The sequence below is a fragment of the Apiospora marii genome, assembly GCF_038362585.1.
Source record: "Apiospora marii strain CBS 49790 chromosome Unknown utg000004l_segment0_segment1, whole genome shotgun sequence".
Classification (NCBI taxonomy): domain Eukaryota; kingdom Fungi; phylum Ascomycota; class Sordariomycetes; order Amphisphaeriales; family Apiosporaceae; genus Apiospora; species Apiospora marii.
This window is the reverse complement of record NW_027117376.1, coordinates 1,738,857-1,763,270: the sequence shown is the minus strand read 5'-3', so window position 1 is coordinate 1,763,270 and position 24,414 is coordinate 1,738,857. Positions and strand designations below refer to the sequence as shown.

The 24,414-nt window shown below is 54.1% G+C and overlaps 10 protein-coding genes across 10 annotated transcripts; 7 read left to right on the top strand and 3 right to left on the bottom strand.

Moving 5' to 3' along the window:
* Positions 1-215: 215 nt before the first annotated feature.
* PG985_007500 (Serine hydroxymethyltransferase- cytosolic) lies at positions 216-1,803 on the top strand (the record flags this gene model as incomplete). The annotated part of the gene is made up of 3 exons (XM_066827268.1): positions 216-263; positions 330-380; positions 448-1,803. 3 exons carry the CDS (start codon positions 216-218, stop codon positions 1,801-1,803), a joined length of 1,455 nt encoding a protein of 484 aa, XP_066684943.1.
* A 677-nt stretch (positions 1,804-2,480) lies between these two features.
* PG985_007499 (uncharacterized protein) lies at positions 2,481-3,481 on the top strand (the record flags this gene model as incomplete). The annotated part of the gene is made up of 3 exons (XM_066827267.1): positions 2,481-2,543; positions 2,610-2,721; positions 2,793-3,481. The coding sequence occupies 3 exons, from the start codon at positions 2,481-2,483 to the stop codon at positions 3,479-3,481; spliced, it is 864 nt and encodes a 287-aa protein (XP_066684942.1).
* A 539-nt stretch (positions 3,482-4,020) lies between these two features.
* On the top strand, positions 4,021-5,412 carry PG985_007498 (major facilitator superfamily domain-containing protein; the record flags this gene model as incomplete). The annotated part of the gene is made up of 1 exon (XM_066827266.1): positions 4,021-5,412. The coding sequence occupies one exon, from the start codon at positions 4,021-4,023 to the stop codon at positions 5,410-5,412; it is 1,392 nt and encodes a 463-aa protein (XP_066684941.1).
* A 1,313-nt stretch (positions 5,413-6,725) lies between these two features.
* On the top strand, positions 6,726-8,789 carry PG985_007497 (uncharacterized protein; the record flags this gene model as incomplete). The annotated part of the gene is made up of 6 exons (XM_066827265.1): positions 6,726-6,901; positions 6,976-7,290; positions 7,530-7,760; positions 7,854-8,325; positions 8,371-8,549; positions 8,624-8,789. 6 exons carry the CDS (start codon positions 6,726-6,728, stop codon positions 8,787-8,789), a joined length of 1,539 nt encoding a protein of 512 aa, XP_066684940.1.
* An 84-nt stretch (positions 8,790-8,873) lies between these two features.
* On the bottom strand, positions 8,874-9,845 carry PG985_007496 (uncharacterized protein; the record flags this gene model as incomplete). The annotated part of the gene is made up of 1 exon (XM_066827264.1): positions 8,874-9,845. The coding sequence occupies one exon, from the start codon at positions 9,843-9,845 to the stop codon at positions 8,874-8,876; it is 972 nt and encodes a 323-aa protein (XP_066684939.1).
* Positions 9,846-11,296: 1,451 nt separating this feature from the next.
* Positions 11,297-12,884, top strand: PG985_007495 (uncharacterized protein; the record flags this gene model as incomplete). Its single annotated transcript, XM_066827263.1, has 3 exons — positions 11,297-11,502; positions 11,585-11,650; positions 11,720-12,884. 3 exons carry the CDS (start codon positions 11,297-11,299, stop codon positions 12,882-12,884), a joined length of 1,437 nt encoding a protein of 478 aa, XP_066684938.1.
* An 834-nt stretch (positions 12,885-13,718) lies between these two features.
* On the top strand, positions 13,719-14,248 carry PG985_007494 (uncharacterized protein; the record flags this gene model as incomplete). The annotated part of the gene is made up of 2 exons (XM_066827262.1): positions 13,719-14,009; positions 14,078-14,248. 2 exons carry the CDS (start codon positions 13,719-13,721, stop codon positions 14,246-14,248), a joined length of 462 nt encoding a protein of 153 aa, XP_066684937.1.
* Positions 14,249-15,035: 787 nt separating this feature from the next.
* PG985_007493 (uncharacterized protein) lies at positions 15,036-16,007 on the bottom strand (the record flags this gene model as incomplete). The annotated part of the gene is made up of 1 exon (XM_066827261.1): positions 15,036-16,007. The coding sequence occupies one exon, from the start codon at positions 16,005-16,007 to the stop codon at positions 15,036-15,038; it is 972 nt and encodes a 323-aa protein (XP_066684936.1).
* Positions 16,008-16,798: 791 nt separating this feature from the next.
* Positions 16,799-18,257, bottom strand: PG985_007492 (uncharacterized protein; the record flags this gene model as incomplete). Its single annotated transcript, XM_066827260.1, has 3 exons — positions 16,799-17,695; positions 17,858-18,060; positions 18,128-18,257. The coding sequence occupies 3 exons, from the start codon at positions 18,255-18,257 to the stop codon at positions 16,799-16,801; spliced, it is 1,230 nt and encodes a 409-aa protein (XP_066684935.1).
* A 938-nt stretch (positions 18,258-19,195) lies between these two features.
* Positions 19,196-23,786, top strand: PG985_007491 (uncharacterized protein; the record flags this gene model as incomplete). Its single annotated transcript, XM_066827259.1, has 8 exons — positions 19,196-19,200; positions 19,273-19,558; positions 19,628-19,832; positions 19,886-20,167; positions 20,219-20,422; positions 20,473-22,896; positions 23,052-23,585; positions 23,644-23,786. 8 exons carry the CDS (start codon positions 19,196-19,198, stop codon positions 23,784-23,786), a joined length of 4,083 nt encoding a protein of 1,360 aa, XP_066684934.1.
* Between the last annotated feature and the right edge of the window lie 628 nt (positions 23,787-24,414).

The following is a 24,414-nucleotide window of genomic DNA, read 5'->3' as shown; positions in this document are numbered from 1 at the left end:
CATGGACCCCGCGATTGGTTCCTGTCCTGTCGACTCACCCCACTAAGAAAAGTCCATCCCGCCGCCCTCAGGAACTCTTTAAGCTTTTTTTTCCTCCTCCATCCCTTCCTTTTCTCTCTTGAAATCTTTGCTGCTGTCATCTTCTTTCTTTAACCATCTTCCAAGATACGACAGCTTCTTTCATTCCCTCTCCGAAAGACACACATATACCCAAGATGGCTGCCAACGGTTCCACCTACGCCCTCTCGGGCGCCCACAAGGATGTAAGTCTCTCGCCGACTACTGCCCCGCGTCGATATTGCAATGGAATGCTGACAGACCGTCACTAGATGCTCGAGAAGTCTCTTCTGGAGACCGACCCTGAGGTCGCTGAGATCATGGTATGTTTAAGAAGAAGTCGTTAATTACTTTCGCTCGAACTCGAAACTAATGCGCAGTGTCTTGCAGAAAAAAGAGATCCAGCGCCAGAAGGAGTCCATCGTCCTGATCGCCTCGGAGAACATTACCTCCCGCGCTGTCTTCGATGCTCTCGGTTCGCCCATGTCCAACAAGTACTCCGAGGGTCAGCCCGGTGCCCGCTACTACGGTGGCAACCAACACATTGACGCCATTGAGATCCTCTGCCAACAGCGTGCTCTCAAGGCTTTCGGTCTCGACTCCGAGAAGTGGGGTGTCAATGTCCAGTGCCTCAGCGGCAGCCCTGCCAACCTGCAGGTCTACCAGGCTCTGATGCCCGTCCACGGCCGTCTGATGGGTCTTGACCTGCCCCACGGTGGCCATCTGAGCCACGGTTACCAGACTCCCGCCAAGAAGATCTCGGCCGTCTCTACCTACTTCGAGACCATGCCCTACCGTGTCAACATTGACACCGGCATCATTGACTACGATCTCCTCGAGGCCAACGCCCAGCTGTACCGCCCCAAGATCCTCGTCGCCGGTACCTCTGCCTACTGCCGCGAGATCGACTATGCCCGCATGCGCAAGATCGCCGACTCTGTCGGTGCTTACCTGGTTGTCGACATGGCCCACATCTCGGGTCTGATCGCCGCTGGTGTCATCCAGTCTCCCTTCCCCCACGCCGATGTTGTCACCACCACCACCCACAAGTCCCTCCGTGGACCCCGTGGTGCCATGATCTTCTTCCGCAAGGGCGTCCGCAGCGTTAACGCCAAGAGCGGCAAGGAGGTCATGTACGACCTCGAGAACCCCATCAACTTCTCCGTCTTCCCCGGTCACCAGGGTGGACCCCACAACCACACCATCACTGCTCTCTCCGTTGCCCTGAAGCAGGCCCAGTCCGCCGAGTTCAAGGCCTACCAGCAGCAGGTCGTGGACAACGCCAAGACCCTGGAGAACAAGTTCAAGGAGCTTGGCTACAAGCTGGTCTCCGACGGTACCGACTCCCACATGGTTCTCCTCGACCTCCGTCCCCAGGCCCTGGACGGTGCCCGTGTTGAGGCTATCCTTGAGCAGATCAACATTGCTTGCAACAAGAACAGCATTCCCGGTGACAAGTCCGCTCTTACCCCCTGCGGTATCCGCATTGGTACTCCCGCTATGACCTCGCGTGGCTTCGGCACCAAGGACTTCGAGCGTGTTGCCGAGTACATTGACCAGAGCATCAAGCTTTGCAAGGAGATCCAGGCTGAGCTTCCCAAGGAGGCCAACAAGCTGAAGGACTTCAAGGCCAAGGTTGCCAGCGGCGAGGTTGCCAAGATCAACGACATCAAGAAGGACATCGCTGCATGGTGCTCCACCTTCCCCCTCCCCGTTGAGGGCTGGAGAGCCGAGGCCGGTTTCTAAATGTCTGTTTGTGTGTTTCGATAAGCGGAGTCAGCGGTGCTGAAAAATTCAACCTTGATAGAGGAAAGGATACGACTGAGCAATCAACTTACAGAAGCTCGGAGTGTTATGATCTGGTTTAACACTAGATTTGGCGGTACAAAAAAAGGGTCAAATTAGCTGCATATCTCGGCGTTTGTGTTTGCGCGAGACCAGCGGGAGTCTGGGTCTGATTTCACTGCTTCAACGCAGTCTGGTATACCACACACCATATGGGTGTTTTGCTGTTTGGAAATGATGTGCATGCACATTTGTATAATGAAAAAAAAAAATATCTAGATTCGCCAAAGTGAATCAACAATGAAGGATAAACATTTCCATACTTCCACGACCGCGTTGATATTGCTGATGCATTGTGACGTGGCTGAATATTGTCCCGCTCGGAGACCGGAGATCACGTCATTGTCTAGGGAAGCTTGGAGATCTTACATCACCCGGTATTGGACATGACATTGATAATCACAACATTAATAATATAACTACGACATTTATAATCATAGCATTACATCTTCTATTTATATGAATTGATGTTAGGGAAATCATAAAGACATCGTTGCCATCAGTTCCCGAAGCTCTTTGCCACACAAACGAATCAGCGCATACACTTGTACACAGCCCGTCGCAATACCTACCTCGCGATGCCGATGCCAGACGCCGACTTGCACCCTGTGGCCACGGGGCTTGCGAAAGAAACCGTCGATGTGCGTAGTCGAATCATTCCCAGATCCAGCCGCCGAACAGTCTTGCTTACTTGAAACTATCTTCAGAAACATGCGGCAGAGCAGCCCCTCAAACTCTTTGCGGGGTGGTTCTGTCCCTTCGTCCAGCGCGTCTGGCTCGCGCTCGAGGAGAAGGGGATCCCGTACCAGTACATTGAAGGTTGGCGCCATCATTCCTACCAGGAAAGCACGAACTGGGAAGGATCTAGTACTGACAGCGACTACCTACAGTCAATCCCTACCACAAGGGCGAGCAGCTCATGAAGGCCAACCCGCGCGGCCTCGTCCCCACCCTCGAGATCGCGCCCGGCAAGGCCCTCTACGAGTCCACGGTCCTGCTGCAGTACCTCGAGGAAGCGTACCCGGACCGCGCGCCCCGGCTGCTCCCCCCGGTCGACGGCAGTCAGCAGCAGCTCTTCGAGCGCGCTCGCGCCCGCATCTGGATGGACTTTGTGACGTCGCGCGTCATTCCGGCGTGGCACCGGCTGCTGCAGTTCCAAACATCATCCGCCGGGACTAAGGAGGAGGGTCAGAAGCGGCTGGAGGGGCTCCGGGACGAGTACCGCGGGTTCCTGCTCGAGTTTGCGCGGGCCATGGATCCGCAGGGGCCTTATTTCTTCGCCGGGGACGGCTTGGGGATGGTGGATATCGCGCTCGCGCCATGGGTGTTGAGGCATTGGGTCTTTGAGCACTTTAAGGGGATCACGGCGGTGCCGGACCCGGGGCAAGCCGGCGATGAGAATGACGAGGCGGCTTGGGCGAGGTTGCGCAAGTGGCGGGCCGCGATGCAGGGCAGGGACAGTGTTCGGCGGACCGAGAGCGACAGGGAGCATTACTTGCCCATTTACCAGCGCTATGCGGATGATGTGGCGCAGAGCGAGATGGCCAAGGCGTCGAGGTCGGGGAGGGGGGTGCCTTGAGGGAATGGGGTTTTATTGTTTATTATCCCATTGCGACAAGTTCCATATCCAATTGATGGCGTGCTCGCGTGCCTATCGACGAACAACCTAAGCACTTGCCAGCCGCAACAGCATACCTTGCGCTAAAAACCAATTTCACCCAACAAATTGATATACTACCTGGACTACGACAAGCTTTCAAGTCGGGTAGCATCCCGACATTGACAGCACCTTAAATAATGATTCCAAATGAGAATGACTGAGAAGATAAGGTTATCGCGCCAAGAAATCACGCCATCTATCTTATGGATGGCACTTGTGGAGGCACGACAGGGTAGCTAGCCGTTCTCAGCTACCCGCGATTCGTGTGAATGGCCAGTATCGGCCTGGTACCATGGCATGATCTGGGATCCTTTCGAGAAATTTTCCAACGAGATCCAGGGGTATTATTATATCTATATAGGTATCAGGGTCCGTCGGGGTCGTCCCTTGATGGCAGCAAGTAGGTATGGCCAAGAACCCCGAGTACTGCCCCGAGTAATTGCAACCGTTCACCAACCATGGCGTTCTACCGAAGCGTCTTGGCCCAGATGATCATCTGCGGCGTCATCGCCCTCCTCGGCCCAGGCCTCTGGAACGCCAACAACTCGCTCGGCGCCGGCGGCGCCCTGCTGCCGTACCTGGTCAACGCGGGCAACTCGCTCGTCTTCGGGCTCATGGGCCTCTTCTGCATCCTGTCGCCCGTCTTCGTCAACTGGATCGGCGTGCGGCACACGCTCATCGCGGGGACGCTGGGCTGGTCCGTCTACAGCGCCGCCCTGTACCAGAACAACCGCTTCGGGACCGAGTGGTTCGTCATGCTGGGCGCCGCCGTCTGCGGCGTGAGCGCGGGGCTCTACTGGGCCGCCGAGGGCGCCATCGTGCTCTCGTACCCCGAGCACGCCAAGCGCGGCCGCTACCTCGCCCTCTGGCTGGGGTTCAAGAACAGCGGCCAGCTGCTCGGCGGCGCCATCAACCTCGGCCTCAACGCCAACACGGCCACGAGCGGGAAAGTCTCGTGGGTCACCCTGCTCGTCTTCGTCATCCTGCAGGCCTGCTCGCTGCCCCTGGCCTTCTTGTTGTCGCCGCCCGAGAAGACGCGCAGGAGCGACGGGTCGCGCATCGTGGTCGAGGCCCGCACCACGGCCCGCGAGCAGCTGCGCCAGCTCTGGCGCACGGCCGCCTCGAGGCAGGTCGGCCTGCTGCTGCCCGTCTTCTTCTCCTGCTGGTTCTACTGGGGCTACGCCTCGACCTACCTGACGCTCTACTTCTCGGTGCGCGCGCGCGCGCTGGCTTCGTTCCTGTCGGCCGTCACGGGCACCATCGCCTGCGCCCTGTTCGGGCTGTTCCTCGACTCGCCCCGCTTCAGCGTGCGCACCCGCCTGCGCGCGGGCTTCGTCGGCTCCTGCGGCGCCTTCACGCTGCTCTGGGTCTGGGTCCTGGTCGTGCAGCACGAGTACGAGGCCCGCCCGCCGAAAGGGCTGGACTGGGCCTCGCCCGGGTTCGGGCGCGGGTTCGGCGTCTACATCATGTTGCAGACGGTCGGCAACGTGGTCCAGAACTACCTATACTTCCTGATCGGCACCATCGGCGACGGCACGTCGGAGCTGAGCCGCGGCACGGGCTTGCTGCGCGGGGTCGAGAGCTGGGGGCAGTGCGCTTCGTTTGGGATCAGCAGTAGCCGGTTCTCGCCGTTCTGGACGGCGGTCATCAATGTCGTGTTTTGGACGGTGAGTTTGGTGCCGGCTTACTTTACGGTCTGGGACGTGCAGGATCGGAAGATGACGGCGACGACAACACCGTTCAGTGATGGAGTTTCAGATGAGGGGGCAAACGATGTTGAGGTTGGGAATGGGGCGGGTAAGGAGGCGCATCATATTGTGTCGGATGAAGAAAAGACGGGGGTTAAATAATGCAATTGGTTCGATATAGATAGGGGCTTACAGGGCCAAAAGCCGATTTTAACTGGTTGGTCCAATCGTTGGCCATCAACTCGGTTCAACTAAAATAATGCAGTGATACCCATACTTCGAGCGAATACAGTTTTCAATTATTAATATTACTGGCCGCGATCTTTGAACGAAAGAGTGAACCAGATGCGCGTTTGATTCATGTGTGTCGGCATTGGAAATTTCCAAGTTGCCCTTTTGGGTGAGCGAGTATAATGATATGGCAGATCGCGATTGAAGTCTTGCGCCCTTTAGAGTACAGCGACGACGAATCATTGTGTGTTAACTCTAGTACGGCAAATCTGCATCATGTCTCAGTCGGGACCAACCACCTCGTCTGCATATGCGGCTGAGGACGCGGCCGGGGTCCTGCCAGGTGGTCTTCTACAGATCTGTTTCCCCTTCTTTTTACAGCACGAGCTAGTGTCACACCTTTCGCCGTTAACCTAGAACGCCAAATTACTTGACAGATGAGAAATGCGTCGCGACTATTGCAGGCCAGATTGGCGGTCGTTATTGACGTTTTCCTGAGCAAATAATGTCGTGGATAGGAAGGGGAGGGGGGAGCAACGTAAGCTGTGACGAACACTGTTGAAATCCGTTGCGAGGTGAACCGCCAAAGTAGTGTTTCCTCCCTTGAACAAGCCACCTACGGCCCCTACCTAGTCTTGAGCGCCACAACTGGCCGAGAAGCCCGGCATGCGCAGCTGACGAAAGTCGCATATCTGCTGAGCTGGCAAGGATATGCATTGGATATTCATAATGCCCTCAAGCTTTGCTGCTGCAGTCTGCTCGTTCTGGACTACCGTTGCTTTTTCCGTTCCGTACAGCTGGCTCTAGGTCCAACCTGCAATGACCAATGCTGCCAATACCGGACAAGACCCAGGCCTTACCAGCCCCCGGGGAAGAGAAATGGTACCCAGGGTCTGGGGTTTGGCGTGTAAACAAGCTTATGCCGAGCCTCGTGGCGTCGAATGGAAGAACGCTACGACGTAGAGGTTGCATACTTATCAAGCTTTTGCGATTCGCGGTGTGTGTGAGCGTGTTCCACGATAGGTTATCCTTTGCTGCTCGATATGCCGCCTTGCTTGATGCAAATGTCTCACTGCATATCAGCTGAAAAAAAGGAATGAGATCTCGGGTTATTTAGAGGTCCCTACCGCCGCCGCCGATCGCTTTCAGCCCGGGAAAGGGGGGTCTCCTGTGAATGTCAATGTCCCGTTCCGTCGCATTCAACCCCTCTATTCTCTTCAAGTTGACTGCAGAGTGACCACACAATGTATGAGAAGACGCCAAACACCAGTAGCATGCCGGTCACCAAGGGCGACGAGACCGCATCGACAGAGGCGACGATGCACGTCTCGGAAGCGGCCATGTTCGACCAGAAAGAGACCAAGAAGCTCCTGCGGAAGCTAGATTGGCATCTCATCCCGTTCATGAGTCTAATCTACCTGTAAGTCACCTTCTCCCACCACCAATATCGTCAGCAGCAGCAGAAAGAAAGGGGACCCACTGATACAATGGCAGCCTCTGCTTCCTCGACCGCACCAACATCGGCAACGCGCGCCTCGACCGGCTGGAGCAGGACCTGCGCCTCGAGGGCCTGCAGTACAACGACTGCCTCGCCGTCCTCTTCCCCTTCTACATCGCGGCCGAGATCCCGTCCAACGTGATGCTGAAGCGGCTGCGGCCCTCGGCCTGGCTGGCCTTCATCATGGTCGCCTGGTCGGCCTGCATGGTCGGCCAGGGCTTCGTGAAAAACTACTCGGGGCTCATGGCCACCCGCGTCTTCCTCGGCCTGTTCGAGGGCGGGCTGTTCCCGGGGGTCAATTACTATGTATGGTGAGTAGAGAGAAGCACGGGCGTGGTGGTGGTGGAAGGATTGCGCGACGGAGTCGGTCAAGTACGGTGGGCTAATCTCATGGTTACAGTGAGCACACTTTTTGCGACCGCGAGCTTACTTGTTTCGAAAACGAATATGTCGGGGCTGACTTGACATCAATGATCATAGATCACCCAGTGGTATTGCAGGCATGAATGCGGTTTCCGCATGGCCCTCTTCTTTTCGGCTGCGACGCTAGCTGGCGCCTTTGGCGGCATACTGGCAAGGGGAATCGCCGAGATGAGGTAGGTGCATCGAGGCAGCGTGCCTCCTCTTTCATTTCCATGGGTGGTGGTCTCCAGTTGCTAATCGAGATGAGCAGCGGCGTCGGTGGCCTCTCGGCTTGGTCCTGGATCTTCATCCTCGAAGGTCTTCTCAGCATCCTGGTATCCTTCTCGGCCTACTGGGCCATCTACGACTACCCCTCCACGTAAGCCCGCCCGCCCCCCTATCACTGCCCCGTAACCATGCCTCCCCCTCTTGTTGCTGTCCCACCAGAACTAACACGACCGCAACCCTCCAGCGCCACCTTCCTCACCGCCAAAGAGCGCACCGAAGTCGAGCGCCGCCTCGCCGCCGACCGGGGCCACCTGTCGGATGACTTCGACCTCAAGTACGTGTGGCAGGCCGTCGGCGACTGGAAGATCTACGTCTTCATGCTCATCTTCCTGGCGGGCTTCACGCCCATCTACTCCTTCGCCCTCTTCCTGCCGACCGTCATCAAGGGCATGGGCTACTCGGCCAACGAGGCGCAGCTCATGAGCGTGCCGCCCTACCTCTTTGCTTGTGTATCCACCATCGGCGCCAGCTGGTTCGCCGACCGCGCCCGCCGGCGCGGGGTGTTCCTGCTGGGGTTCCAGCTCGTGGCCGTGCTGGGGTTCGGGATGTTGGCGGGGAGCGGGAGGGCGGGGGTGCAGTATGCGGGGACGGTGTTTGCGGCTATTGGTACGTATGCCACTGCTATTCTCTCTCTATCTCTCGTCCCAGAGCACCTGGTGAGCTAATTGAAACCCGTTCGGGTCTTAGGTATCTACTCGCAGATCCCCCTGTGCCTGGCCTGGAACGGCGCCAATATCGGCGGCAGTCTGAAACGCGGCACCGGCATCGCCATGCAGGTCATGGGCGGCAACTGCGGCGGCATCATTCCAAGCTACGTGTACCTGACGCCCGACGGACCCCGCTACATCAAGGGACACAGCATCTTGATCGGATTCGTGGTGTATGTCTTGTCCCTTTTCTTCTTCCTCCATCTGTCGCTGAGGATCGGCTAACTAACAACTCCTTCTTGTCAAGCATGTCCTTCTTCCTGACCCTCTTCATGATTATCTGGTGCCGTCGCGAGAACGCCAGGCGGGACGCCCTGGCGCAGCAGGTCGGCGATCAGGAGTTGACGGAAGAGCAGAAGATGATGGAGCGGGAGTTGGCGGATAACGTGCCGTGGTTTAGATACACGATCTAGATGGGTTGTGGGTATATCTGAAATGTAGCGTAGACTAAATGGCCAACATACTTGATCACCAAAATAGACTTGGCTTGAACCAACTCATATCAAAACCTTGGTCATGGCGTCCCCCAGCCCCCGCTCCGCCAACCACGCCTCCAACGCCCGCATATCGTTGCGGTTCGCCCGCTCCCCGCGCCGCTCGCCCAGCGTGTCGGTGATCTCCCGCATATCCTGAAAGGCGCGGGCGGCGCTGCCCTCGCCCAGCGTCTCGCGGTACCGCTCGCTGACCTTCTTGTGGTGGGCGGGGATGTCGCCCCAGCTCTCCGTCTTGATGAAGCGCATGTAGTCGTCGACGGCCCGGGCCGACCCGCCCTCGAGGCACAGGATCCCCGGCTTGCCGGCCAGCAGGAAGCCCGTCAGGCCGTAGCGGGGCGCGTTGATCACGAGGTCGTCGCGCTTGGCGCGCGTGCTGATGGAGGGGAAGTAGAACCAGACGCGGAGGAGGGGGCCGCCGTCGCTGCTGGGGTAGGCCGAGGTCTCCTCCTCGGCGGCGGCTGCGCTGTTCTGGGTCTGCAAGTGCGAGGAGGCGGCGTCCTTGATCTGCTCGATGGTGGAGAACATGTCGCTGTTGTCGTGCTCGTCTTGCGGGATGCTAGACATGAGCTGGGCGGCTTCGGCTTTGCTCATCCACGTCGGCTGCTGCAGACGGAACTTGACGGGCGGGGGTTCCTCCATCCCCGTGAAGTCCTGGGAACTGTCCAGGGCCAGCGGTATTGTTATGTCTAGCTTCAAAGGTTTCCCTATCGATGAGGGCTCGTCCTCTTCGGCATTAACCTGTAGAGTGAGCAGCATGGTGATATTTGGACAGAATTTGCCTCTGGGTAGTGTGGAGTCATCGCTAGAGCACCAGTCCTTCAGCTCTTCGACGTAGGTGCGCACACTTTCATCGACAGCCAGCTCTTCCTCTGCCGCATACATTGCCAAGAGCAGGTCAATTTGACCCAATTGGATCTCCATGAGCTCCTTGGGCAGAAGCTGCATGGCTCCATTCGCGGCATCCTTGCTACCCATGGCTGCTGGTTGGCTGGCTAATGCAAGGAGGTTCTGGTCGATCTTCGTAAGGTTAGCTCTAGGTAGGGCGTCTCCCATTGGGTTATCTCGGGTGGATATCTCCGGCTTACTCACCCCTGGCTTTGGCTACCGAATCGCTTGCGCATTGAAAAGGAATTTTGGTCGTCAGAATAAGGACATGGAGAAAAGTGCGGGCTATCACGTGCATCGCCCCATCCTCCTATCGGCAGGATGCTGATTGGACGAGCTCTCCCCTCAACCACTAGTTACGTATCTGATTGGCTGCAGCCCGGGTATGTGAATGCGCACGACTTGGCGTCAACAGGACACAGGAAATGAAGCATTTCTCCTCTCACCATTAAGTTTCTCTCACTTATTTGAGTGATATAGGGTCCAGCATCATAACTCATACGATGTTGTCGAAGTCCGTGTTGGTCTCATCTACATCGGCTCTCAGGTGTTCCTTGGCCATCAGAAGAGCCACCATGACCAGCATGGGAATGCGAGAGAATTCAAAACTATGCGTTGGAGGGTTTGTATGTTTGAGGTAAACGCCGGGGAGTATAAACTACATAAATGAGTTATAACCTGAGAGCTTAATTGATATCAGAATTATCTTGACAGTGTCTTTTCCCTGAGTACCTAACGCGTAATCGTGCTTACAGGCGTTTTATGAAACACGAAATTTGACGATCTGCTTTCCAGATCTTGCAGAGATCCTCATGGGTTAGGGGTCAGGCTAGTATTACAGTTGGGCCCGTCTAGTCCACTGCGGCGTTCCAAACTTCTGGCGCTACGCGGTCCGGCTTGGCAGCAACGCCCGGTCTCCGTTGCCGAGCAATGATGGATATTTAGTTCAACGGACAATATTTCGTGGCTTACTTAGACGGGCTGGCGATGATGGTCTGGCCCATGTAAACGTGATCCAGGGGTCAGGAGTGGCGAGTTGCAAAAGTGGCGTTGAGGCTTTGATCCCCTGGATCACCGACCCCTTTCTCGTCTTAGCCAGAAGCCGTTGCAAGCTAGTGCTATGCGCAATACACATTGGGGAACTCTGCGTCGCAATATGATGTCTGGAACGGGGTCTGCCAAGAAGTGTGGGCAGGATGCCTCGAAGCAAATCAAACTCTACTTCGTGTTCTCCTATATTCTCACGGTCCAGGAGATTCGTCAGCGTCACGGCTTGCGGTGACTTGGCGCCCGGTCGATGGCGGCTCCGTGCTCATCACCCCTATGTCAAAACCAACAATCGGTATTGTGGATGAGGATATCCTCCTATAATAGGCATGCGTCTCGCTCCGAAACCCAACATCTCCTGTCCTCATCGCCACACACGCATCAACACACTCACTGCACAGACTCAACAGCTCCTCAGCTCAGCACACTCTCTTACAACAAAACCAAATTCGTTCACTAAAAGTAATCAACAACACCCACTACTTACATTCAAGATGCATTTCAACGCCGCCTTCATCGCCCTCCTCACCGCCGCCGCCGGGACCAACGCCGCCGTCCTCGAGGACCGCACCTACGTCCAGGGCGCCCCCATCTGCGCCGAGCAGTGCTTCAAGCAGGCCATCGAGGGCTCCCAGTGCCAGGTGCAGAAGAACTACATCCGCAACCTCTTCAAGAACTACAACTGGGAATGCCTCTGCAAGTAAGTGGTATCCTTCCCTTCTCAGCAATCCATCTCTATATTAGTGGGTCGCCCTTGATACTGACTGCGCACAACCCTCCAGAGACCAGAAATTCCATGAGGGCGTGGGGCCTTGCGTCCAGCAGAACTGCCATCAGCAAAAGGATTTGTGAGTATTCCGAAACGCAGTCTTCGATATCTCTACCCTGGTGTGTGCTAACCGGGCCTTTCTCTGCAGGACTCAGTTCGGCGGCTTCATCCAGAAGACTTGCGGCTACTCCATCCCGATAGGACAGCCCCAGCAGCAACAACAACAAAGCTCCTACCCAGGTCAGCAGCAGCAGCAGCAGCAACAAAACGGCTACCAGGGTCAGCCCCAACAGCAGCAGAGCGTCTACCAGAAATTGCAGCAATTGGGACAGCAGCAGGGCTCCTACCAGGGTCAACCGCAGCAGCAGCAGCAGCAGAGCCCCTATCAGCAACTCCAGCAGATGCAGCAACAACAACAGCAGCAGCAGCAGCAAGGGAGCGTCTACCAGCAACTGCAGCAAATGAAGCAGCAGCAGCAGCAGCAGCAACAGCAGCAGGGCAAGAGCCAGTACAAGGCGCGCAACTACGGAGAGGCCGAGTCCTACCACCAGGAGCAGCCCAAGAAGGACTCCTACAACAAGCCCGAGAAGAAGCCCGAGTATAACCAGCCCAAGAAGCAGGAGGGCGGCTACGAGTCTCACAAGGCCGAGAACAAGCCTGAGGGTTACGAGAACAAGCCTGTACACAAGCAAGAGGGTTACGAGTCCAAGAAGCCGGAGATGAAGCCGGAGTCTTACATCCCCAAGCAACAGGGCTACGAGTCGAAGAAGCCGGAACAAAAGCAGCAGGGTTACGAGTCTAAGAAGCCCGAGTCTTACATCCCCAAGAAACAGGAGGGCTACGAATCGAAGAAGCCTGAGCAGAAGCAGCAGGGCTATGAATCCAAGAAGCCTCAGCAGAAGCCCGAGTCCTACATCCCCAAGCAGCAGGGATACGAGGCTAAGAAGCCGGAGCAGAAGCAGGAGGGATACCAGCAACACAAGGATGAGTACAAGCCCAAGAAGACGGACCAGTACCAACAGCCGGAGAAGAAGCCCGACTACAAGCCTGTCGAGCAGAAGCCCAAGGATGAATACAAGCCCAAGCCTGAGCAGTACCAGCAGCCCAAGCCCCAGGAGCACCAACAGCCTAAGCAGTACGAGCAGCCTAAGCCTAAGGAGTACCAGCAGCTCAAGCACGACCAGTACCAGCAAGCCAAGCCTGAGCAGTACCAGCAGCCCAAGCATGATGAGTACCAGAAGTCCAAGGGCGACTACAAGCCCGAGAACAGCCTGCCTGATTCTTACCAGCCCAAGAAGAAGACTGGCTACTAAGCCCCTTCTCCGAGGCGCCACCCACTCCCTTGCGCAAGGCGGAATCCAGAGTACGGCAATTGACACCGGTCGGCTTGGAATGATAATGACGGGATCTCCCGTGATGTGATGGATAATGAGCAGGGGAGAGTTGTTTCTGTGCTATATCTAGGGTGTCGCTCGTTTTTTTTTTTTTTCCTTCACAGTTCCCCTATGTACGATTAGCAGTGTGTGATGAATGTACGTAGTAATTTGACCAATATGACTCATTTGACACATGGCGGTTGTTGTTGGTCTTGCATGTCTCACACCAAGTAGGCAGCAGTGCCAACTGCCTAGCATTCCCAACCCCGTATTCAGCCCGTGGCTTGTCGTGGCTTCCGGGCTGGGTGCAGTTGACAAAACAGAGGAACCAGATTTTGGGGAAGAAGTTTCAGGATTGGATGCCTTGGCTGACTGACCTTGGCGAACCGCCCCGGACGTGCGCGCAACCCCCCAAACCCCCCTCGTACGCTTTCGGCACCTGCATTAGCGCCGATGCGACCAAGACGTCGGGGAAACAGGGAGCACCCCGCGCGCAATCGAACCAACGATATAAAGCCAACACCCCTCCGGCCGTCCAAACGACAGACAAACAACCGAGGCAAATAAGACGCATATTGTATCGTTCGTCCCAATCAGCCATCTCTCTTTTTTTTTCTTGTTCTCGCATAGCTTCCCTCCCGTCACATCGTTAAGAAGCTGCTGTCCCGCGTCCCGAATGGAAGTAGAAGATTAATCCACAGGCCTGCCTCCCTCTCCTCTCCTCCTCCTCCTCCTCCCCCTTCTTCCCACTTGTTTGAGGAGTCAGCAACCATGGCAATCCACTCACGGCCCGCTTCCATCTCGGCCCACTCCGCGATCCAACTGTACAAAGGCATCAAGATATTGCCTTGGGACGGCCGGAAATTCTTCGACACCGGCCGCCGGGCGGTGCCGTACATCTCGCTGCGCATCCTCTGCCGGGTCAAGTTCAACAGCAAGCGGCCCGGCCTGCAGGCCGTGACCGACGAGCACGTGCTGGTCCAGATCCGGGGCGGGGGCGCCGGCTACTCCGCGGCACAAATGTCGGCGCCGAAAGAGGAGGTGCGCGATATCGTTGCCAAGGTAAGAGAGAGAGAGAGAGACCGATTCGAGAAGTCACAAGACGTGCGGGGCTAATATTGGCTTGAAAGGCCTTTGAAGTCCCAAAGTCGCAAGTGGGCATCTTGTCATCGGGACATTCCAAGGCCAGGGATGTCATCCTGGAGTACGAGCCCCAAGGAACGAGCTTCCTGGGGGATCAGCCTGAGTTCTACGTTTCCCGCGCCAGAAAACGGTTGGAAGAGCGAGCCGCGAAACAGTAGGGAGAGGGATCCAGCGGCGATATTGCTGCTGCGTTAGATATGTATCATCTGGGAGTCCTTGAAGAGCGTATAAGAGCAGATACAGGATCAGCATCAGACTCGGTACAGGACATAGGGTGGCAACGTAGCTCATGTGAGCGAATTACGTGTAAGCAAAACACCTTTCGTGTGCGATTTACAACAATAGTTCCAGTAGATTGACAGGGGTGACCAAGACCAGATCTATTGTTCGCCCACAGTCAGTCTGATGAGCCTCTAACATTATCAAAGTGATCCTACTTGGGCAAAGACTATCAGAGCCCCCTTTTTAGTTGGCTAATTTAATATCAACCCTTCCGTCAACAAGAGTCATGGAAATTTTGTATCTATAGCCGTGTAGATACATCGAAAGTATGGCAGTTTTTGACTTCCTGGTAAGTCAGGCGAGTAGTAGGGGAATCAAAACCCTACTCTAGGACGTCTAAAATCGGCGGGAGGGGGATTCTTTAGGTTAGAGGATAAGCCAAACAACTTCAACTGAAGGAAATAGTGAAATTGCAAATGTGCTCTTTTAAACATTGTTCACTTTTATCATTCTGAGTTTCATAACGACTTGTTAACACTACACTGGAATTTTGAGTATAGAAAACGTCATAATTGTGCCACTCCTCCCCAACTGCTAATTTCTTTGCTCTATTCTTCGATCCATCCCAATTATGCCTTTGCAAGCTGAACACTTCACGATCTTACAGGTGGTTCTGATAACGAATACCTACAACGTACGGTACGTCGAGTCAGAACACCGCCTTCAGGGAAGAGCCACACGGCGCTCCGAAATCCCCCAGCCCTTGACCTCCTCCCCCCGGATCCGCGCCCGCACGTTGACGTACCCCTCGAACAGCGTGGAAACCACGTCGGGCTTCCCCTTGACCACCATCTCGCCCACGGGCCACGGCTGCTCCATCTCGATCCGCGCGTCGAGCCCGGGAATCCTGATGACCTGGTGCGCGTGGTAGAGGTACCCCGTCTCCTCCGATACAAACGGCCGCGAGCACTCGACGTGGTCGTCCAGCGGGTAGATCTCGTGGTGGCCGTCGTCCGGGTAGACGACGGTGGCCATGTACTGCTTTTTACTAACGCCGGGACAGGCCTCGCTGCGCCAGATGGACATCTTGACCCCGTTCTCGAACAGTAGCATGTAGAGGTCCCACCCGGCGGTCCCGGTGCCGACGCCGTACTGCCGGTCCAGCCAGGCCATGGACTTGGCCGGGACGACCTCGATGGTCTCCCCTCGGCACTGCAGGGTCCCCGTCACCCACATCTCCGGGTACGACATCTGGTACGTCCAGTCGGTGCCCCAAAAGAAGGTGCCCTGGCCGCCGGCGTAGAGGTTGGGCCCCCGCGGCGACACGACGAGGTCGAATTCCGCGCCCTCGACCATGCTCTTGCAGACGAGCGAGTCCCCGTGAGGGCCCTGCGCCGGGGACGCGTAGAGCTCGAAGCGGTCGGCCCGGTAGTCGACGGCGTCTAGTCGGTAGTCGGAGTCCGGGGCGGGGAAGCTCTCGCCGAACCAGTAGCCGTCGTTGATGTCCAGCAGGCAGACGCGGAACAGGGGCTTGGGCGGCGTGCAGTTGGTGTAGGCCACCAAGTGGCCTACGGCGAAGTAGTCGTGGCCGTTGGACCCGTGCAGGAAGAAGACCAGCCAGTAACTGGAGTAGTAGCTCAGCCGATCTGTGGGGGTAATCAAGGTGGTGGAAAGATCATATTGGCCCGCTTTCATCTACGGAGGGAAGGGTGAGGAAAAGTTGTGTTAGTCAGTCCAGCAGCGCGCAGTGTCGTGGGATCGAAGGGAGATTCTACGAACCGTGTACTCTGTGGCGGAGGGGTGAACATCGTCGTTAGTTCGTTTGAAAGCCATAGTCTTTTCTATTGTTCTGTATCAAGTATCCTTGAAAAAGTGAAGATGTCCTAAGTGAACATAACCATAAGGGGTTCCATCGTGCCACGCCAGTATTTATAAGTCGCTCAATTAACCTCAGGAAGTACATAACGGATGCGGGAGACACCGAATAGTTTTGTACAAGGGGACGGGAGCCGGGCCCCACGGGCCCGTAAAAGCATAATTGACCACGGAAGCCGAGGCGCTGTCACAAATTGAACCCCGAAAAGAATGAAAGCTTCAATTACGGGCCTCCTTTGTGTTATATGGGACTCCCCGGATCTCCAGGGCTTACAGGGGTTAGGCGTCATGGGGTTGCGGGACGGAGGAAGGTTTACACAACTACCAGTAGGGAAAGGGAAAGGCGATAGCATATATTGCCTCCAGCGACGACTTGGCTATATTTTCCAGTTATTGGAACAGACGAAATTTGGCAGTATCGGGGTTGAGAGGTGCGTTTCATAAGTTGGATAAGCGCATTGCTATATCGCTCTCCCTTCTCATTACGGTACCCTCCGACGCGGCAATCAACATTTTCAGTACGAAACCCACCGTACCCGGTCTGGTGGGATCATCGTTTCCACTATGATCTCAGTGTATTGGGGGAGCGACCGTGATAGCCGGCTACCTCGTTAGGCTTCAAGGTCAATCACTGCATTGGTTGCTGGACTTGGCTTCACATTGCCAGGCACTCCAGCCTCTCCCGTGGGAATAGACTTCTCTTTACCCTTTGCTGTTGAGTCGACTTCGTTAACAGAGACTGCAGGGAGGTTGGCAGGGTCTTGCTGAGTGGTGGTCCACTGCCCGAGAAGAGGATCGTACTCGAGCAGGTACAATGCAAGCGCCGCACCCGCGTTATCGTACAGGTGACTCAATTCCAGGTTCGGCTCTCCGTAGTGTCCCATGAATTCCAGAACGAGCTTGAGCCGTGTTCCGATCTCGAGCTCGTCCCGCAGGTTGATGGTAAACGGCTCAGCGCGCACCACGCGCCGGTTGTTCTCGAGCTTGACGGACTGCAGGAAGGTGGCGGGCGTGCCGTCGACGTCGACGCCTTCAATCGTCACCGAATGGCGTCCGGCCTCGGAGCCGATCCGGATGACGAGCAGGCGGCGGACCATGAACTTGGGGATGGGAAGCGAGAGCTTCTCCATGACGCGCTCCATCAAGTTGTCGGTTTTCCCGAAGACCCGGAGGCTCGACGACCTGTCCAGGGGCGTCTCTTGGAGGTTGCAGATGACGAGCTTCGCAGCCCGGCGTTTCCCGACCGTCTCGGGGATCTCGCTGGCTGGGGGGATCGTCAGGGAAGACCCAAGAGCAATGCACAGGTCGGCCTTCTGGGCATGATCCCTCGCCAGCTCTAGCGGCTCGGCGGACAAAAATTCGCCAAAGTTGATGATGGTATCAAGCAGAATGCCACCGCACAGAGCACATTTCCGACCGGTGCGATGGTCGTGAATGCTCTTTTCAAATGTAGATACCGCGCGGAAGTCTGTTTTGGTCCGATTCAACCATATGCTCGAGGCAAAGGCCTGGAGAAACCAAGGTTGGGCAATGACTCACCACGGATATACTGTTTCCCGCAGTCTTTGCAGTACTCCAGGTTACTGTTCCCATGAAGCTCCGAGATTCGATCCTGGCGCGAGGAAATTAACACCGAGCTGGACACAGGGGCGGTCTCATTCGGAGCTCACCGGTAGAATGCCGCTCCTGCGGTGCAACCCGTCGCAGTTCTGGCTGACGACGTACTTCAGGATACCTCGGTTCTGCAGCTCTACCAGGGCCATGTGGGTTGGCGACGGAATGGCCTGCAGCGTACTGGCAGCCTTGGACGTCCGCAGTCTCCCTTGCTTTCGCAGCGTCCAAACCCCTTCGGGCCCGCGAAAGTCGGGAATGCCTGGCCCGCCGGTCAGCGAGGCTCTCCTACACACATGGACTGGACCTGCCTGTAGATGTGGAGATACCGGCACCCGTGAATACGATGATGTGCTTGCTCTTGTTGATGTAATTCACAAGAGTGTTGGCTTTCCGTTCCATTACTTCAGACGTCTCCTGACGCTCTTCCGGGGCAACCATTGGAGCGGAATCGGCCATGATGAGGTGCGAATGCCGTATCGTCTCGGCCCAGGTCTGCAAGATGTGATGGAACCTGACGGGCAAAGGAGCGAACAACGAGTGATCAACTCAGACCAAGATGGACGCTCGATTGGATGTTTAAAGCTCAGGAATTTCTATTTATATATCGAAACATTCTTGTTTTTTTGGCACACCTTCGGCTTCAAAGAATCGATTCGCTGAGGGTTTCCCGCTACCGCATGGCTGCCTAGAGTACCTGGTAAGGAGAGACCCACCGCCCTTGAAGAACCGTGTTAACTCGTACCACCGAATATTTTGATGATGAAGATGCCCGAAGCCATAACAAGGTGAGCGCCCTGATAGACTTGTATATTCTGTCGATTTCCATGACTCCTTTGGGCATATGGCTCCGTCGGCATTGACTCCAATTGTGTTGTAAGAAGGTGGCATATTTGAAGACGTTCATATTGTAGCTTACAGAGTGCTTGGCCCATGCGTCACCCCCCTTGGAGCATTGTAGCACCAGCACGTCGGAGCACATCTATTGACCCAAGAGGTAAAATCATTTAAGTATTTAAGCACCCATCTCTTGTTCATACTCGCATGTGTATGCTTCGTGTCCCACGGCTATGTAAGTGCGCAAGCAGCTGGTCAGCATTCACCATGCTGAAATACATACCGAGCGTAACTTCAGGAAGAGATAACTACAGGGAGTTAAATCAATACCAGGCTCTCCAATGGCCTGTCAGCCTAACACTACTTAGATTGCCCAGAGATTGGGATGGGAACGATTGGATGCCCAATGACTCTGTAGCAACGCGGTCTGCCTTACTGCGCCTCTGCTACAGCAGGCAGGGCGGCTGCATCCTTCATATATAGGCACTGAACCCCGCCATCTCCCTATACCGCAAACTTCATCGACATCTTTCCAGATAGCATGATTTGGCAGAGACAAGATGGAGTAAGTCCACCAACTCATTTGGTAATAATCTAGTGTTTACTGCGTGAGACTAATGAGAACTTGAATTACTAGCTCTGCAAGCATCTTCAAGACGGCGCAGGAAGCCTTTCGTGCCACACTGTCAGCCAAAGACCAAGCTCGATATGTCGCTTGCGACACCCCGACCGAGTTGGTAGAATCGTTCCAGAAACTTGAGACGCTGGCAAGACAGAAACAAAAATCCAAGCTGAACGGATGGTTAAAAGTCATCGAACAGCTCAACACTCGTCTCCAAGTCTACTTTGACGCACTGAACGTGATTGCTGGTGCGCATGATGCTGCCGCTCTAGTCTATGGGGCGATACGGATAGTTCTACAGGTGCGCCCAGTCGGTCTCTTCTTTGCTGATAGGACTTGCTAACCAATTGAGACCTTTTCTGTATTATAGTTGGGTGCGACATTACCTTCCTTCTTCGACCGGCTTCTTTCTACCATCAATCGCTTGGCCGACACGTTCCCCCAATACGAGGCAATAGTGGATGTTTTCGATGGCAAACCTTCGCTCCGTATGCAGCAACACCTCGAGAAGGTCTATCAAGACTTATTTGAGTTCTTGAGGGCAGCTGCCAAGGTTCTCACCGCCTCTAGCGGACGTAAGTTCAAGTACACAGCTACTTATATAAGAGTCCACGCTTAAGATCTGTAGGAGTCAAACGACCCGTGGAAATGATTGCAATTGTGATATGGAAGCCTTTCGATCATACGTTTGGTGGTATCTTGACTCGGATGGAGAACCATAGAGAATTTATTCTAGAGGAGTTGGAGATACTGCAAGCGCAACGCTTGAGGGACGCTGAACGAGTCTCTAAGCTTGAACGAGATTACGCAGAGAAAGAGAGGTTGATGGCCGAGGAGGATCGAAAAAGGACCCAGAAGATAGAAAATCTCACCAAGTATACGAGACGGGCGCAAGAGAAAGAAATTAAAGGTATGAGATGCTCTTTCCAAGATCAACAGTTCAGCCACTTAACTTGAACAGATTCCTCTGTGCGGCGCATAGAAGAGTGGCTAGCAGCGCCCCTATTCGCAGAGACTTTGGAGTCTTCCCAAGAGCACCGTATCGAGAACACAGCAAGATGGATCTTCAAGAATGACGGGTTCAAGGAATGGGCATCCATGCGAATTGATGTCGATAGCTTCGCGAAGCAAAAAAGGATGCCCCCCTGGGTTCTTTGGGCGCATGGTAAGATATGAACTTTTCATCACAGTCTTAATTTCTAACACGGAACATAGGGAATCCTGGATGTGGTAAGACGACAGTGGCCTCATCTGTCTATGAGGAACTGATGAAAGAGACGAACTCACTACAACCTAGCAACATGATTTGCTATTTCTTCTTCAAACATACCGACCAAAAAAGCTCAACAATCGACGCCGCCTACCGATCAGCCCTTACGCAGATCCTTCACCGCTACCACGAGGAAGACGAAATCTTGGACAAGTTTCTGTTCATTCAATCCAATTCCAATCCGTCATCTCGTCAAAGTTGTGCGACTACTAAGCAACTCCATGACCTAATGTGCATGTCTGCAAAAACCTTGGGTCGCATTGCCTTTGTTGTCGACGGTGTTGACGAGGCAGATGACCCGAACGGCGTTGTCGAGCGACTGAGAGACCTGGTGACAACAGCCCCAATCAGGTTGATTTGTTTCAGCAGGTCCAATGTCAGCCGCTTTCATGATCTTGTCCCAACGCAACAGCGCATTGTTTTCAGTCGTGATCTCACTAATCCCGACATACGCGCCTTCCTCGAATCGGAGATTCTTGACCTAGTCGAGGAAGCCAAATTGCCATCCACAGCCAATATCAACAGCTTGGTGGAGGCCCTGCTTAGTGGCGCCGACGGCATGTTTCTATGGGCTAAGCTCATGACTCGATTCATTCGCTCGCCTGCTTTGAGCAGAACCGCTAGGTTGGGCTTGATCAATAGCGTACGAATGCCAGAAGGTTTAGATGCTATGTACAATAGGATCACATCACTCATTATGGATTCCTGTGAACCGGAACAGAACCTAGCGAGGAATGTATTACTCTGGGTCCGGCATCCGAGGCCAGAAGGACTCAGGATAGGCATCGATTGCCTACGTACAGCGGTCGGCTACGATTTAGATGCTGATGAGAAAGATGGCTTCAAGGACGCAGTCATCTCTGTGTGTTGCGGTCTCATAGAGTTCACTAATCGCCGTGGATTCAATTTGACCCATCTCACTGTCATCGAGTATTTCGAGAAGAATTGGTCCATTGAAGGCGGCAAAGAAGTGGTCATACCAAACATAGCTATGGCCACACCTGAACTCACGTCGAGATGCGTCGAGAAACTAGTGGCAAGCGCACCTTCGAAGCTACCTCTTGATCGCTGGTCAAGAAATATGTACGGATCAAATGAAGCTATGTTGAGCTTCCGAGACTCGTTTGAGGCGTACGCTACCGCGGAATGGGCATACTCTCTGGCCAGTATACCACATGAGAAAGTATGGAAACTCCACGAATCTGGTGGAGGGACGTACGGGGCAGACATCTCGCGACTTAAGGGTGTGACTGCCCGTTTCTTGGGTAATCTACTTGCGGTGGGTCTCTGGATAGAGAATATCTATGCCCTTCGCATGTCTACTCATGATATTGTACAATCAATTACTGGGATTACAGTGGGTTCTACTCAGGAATTGGACATCGCCGACCAAAGACTGAAAACCCAATTAGTCGACGTCGCTGAAGATCTACTATCGGTACGAAACGAATGGGGATCAACACTTCTCAAGACACCACACCTGATCTGGACCGATGTCATACTTTTCACCAAGCTTAAGATACTGTCTAAATTCGACACATCAAGTCTCGGCACTGCCTACAGTCTAACGCCAGAAGATGTCAAGGATGGCAATGGCTGTAGCGAACGCCCCCTATGCTCGATCTCTTCAACATCGAGCGATGCACGAATGACTGCAGTCCTCAGCATATTTCCTTCAACCCCCTTTGCTCAGTTCTGGGATGACTCCAATAGATCAATTGATACAGAAGAGAGGCTGTGCGATGGATGGATTGCTAAGTACGATATATGGGCGCAAGGATCGAGATCACAATTGGCCAGCCTCCAAATCCCGCTTCCACGGGAGGAGATTTCCATCATTATCCGTCAGTCTTTTCGAATTCGAAAAGGAGTCTCGAAACCTTACAACTCCGAAATCTCTTTTCCGTTGGCTATCGGGCCTGACTGCCTCACAGTCACTATACTTCGAACTGTGTACAGATTTTCAACAGACCAGTCGAAGTCACCGACCACTTGTCATTCAAGCCTTCTTCCGCTGGAATGCCTCAGCCGTTATCAAATCATGTGGGGTGAAAAGCTGCAGCCGTTTGGATCTTGGCGCGCTGATCGTGTCACTTGGAACGATTGGTACGTCTACTCTCTAACGTTCAGTCCAGATGGTACGATAATGTGTTTTGCGGACTACAAGAAGTCGTACCAGGTCAACTTGGCTCTTTTCAAGATCCATTGTGCGCCCACACTTCGTCTACAATTCATTCGACTCACGAAGGTACTGCTAAGCTTCCCTGGAGTGAGTGAGCTGCATTTGCATCCCTCGAGATCACTCCTTGCTTTCCTAGGGGAAGCAAAAGTAGCGGAGCCACAAGTATGGTTGTGGGACTTTGGCGCAAGTAAGTACTTACACAATTGCTTATATGAACACCTTGGGGTAGATCCAAACCATTTACGTGGTGCTGATCAATGGTTCTAGAAAATAATAGACCCGCACAACTCGAAAACGAGTTTGACAAATTCAATTCGAAGCCTCAGTATCTATCATTCTCAGTTTGTGGGAGCTTCATTTTGGCGAGGAATACAACAGATACTGTTGTTATACCTGTGCCTCAGGAGAAACCACGTGATGCTGATGCCGTGCAAGACAAGAGGGCATCCAAAAGGAAGCGAGGAGCGGATCAACTGGAACCCGATTCCTATCCAAACAGTAGTCTGCGCCTGATAGGTGATCAGGGTCTGCAAGGGAGAACTCTCCCTAGCGCTCATCTTTCCATGGCAGGGACGACCCCTTCCATATTGACTGTTGTACCTGAGGGAAACAGCATCAGTCTCGAATTGTCTACTCCCGGTCGCCCGGGTGAAAAGATGAGGCGTCAACTTGTCACGTTGCCCGACGCCCATGATACCGGCGATAAGGCGATCAGCATCAAACTTCCAGAGATTCAAGACGAACCTCTACAGATTGTTCTGAACAAATCTGCCGAAACGGGATACAACTTGAACAATGACCAACATGTCCACCGACCTACCGTAATTGAGAAAAACATTAGACTTGTGGAATCAAGACTCACCATAACAACTTCAGGTTTGTCATATTTGGTTCCGCCGTCGTATTCCAGATTTCATGTGCTAATATAAACCAGCGGTTGATCAGCCACCTCAGAAGAGGGTTTGCCTCCCTCCTCATCTTGCAGCGATGGCAACTGAAGCTTCCACGACAGCCTCCAACGGGGAAGACAGTGTACCGAATATCGATGCAACATTCGGAGGTCCAGACCAAACGTGATAGCGATCACTTGTAAGCGAAATAGAATACACTAAATCGCGATTCAATGTGTTTCTGGGGTTCTTGGACCTCTGGGTCGATTATCCTCATTAATGCCACCAGCATCAGTGGTCGCACACCCTTTTCGAGCCTGCCTTGTGTTCGCATTAGTCGCGACCTTTAACTTTCCCATTGCGCTTAGTTGTTATTTTTGGGTGTTTATTTTCTCTTAACCGATCAAACTGTTATTACAATATTCTGGACTTATTCTACGCGGCATAGGTATCTTTGAGTCCAAGGCGGAATTTTGACTTCACCCACACCCAGGTTCTCATAGCACCAACCATCAACCAAGCCGTTTCTCACACCCGCTCAAACTGGTTTATATAGCAAAACAATACCTTGATCCCTTGACCGGGTCGGTATAGCCTAGCGGAAGTATCATTAGAATATCCTTAAAGGCAAGAGGGTTCAACTCCCTCTGCGGTCACTTACTTTTTTCGATATCCCAAGCACCCCCCTCCTTTCTAACTCTCTTCTTTTCTTTTTCTATTGAATGGCACCGCTACAAGACATTATATTACTTGATTTCAAGTTATGGGACCAATTTTGTCAGTCCGATTGGTGTATATCGTCTTATTCTTTTGAT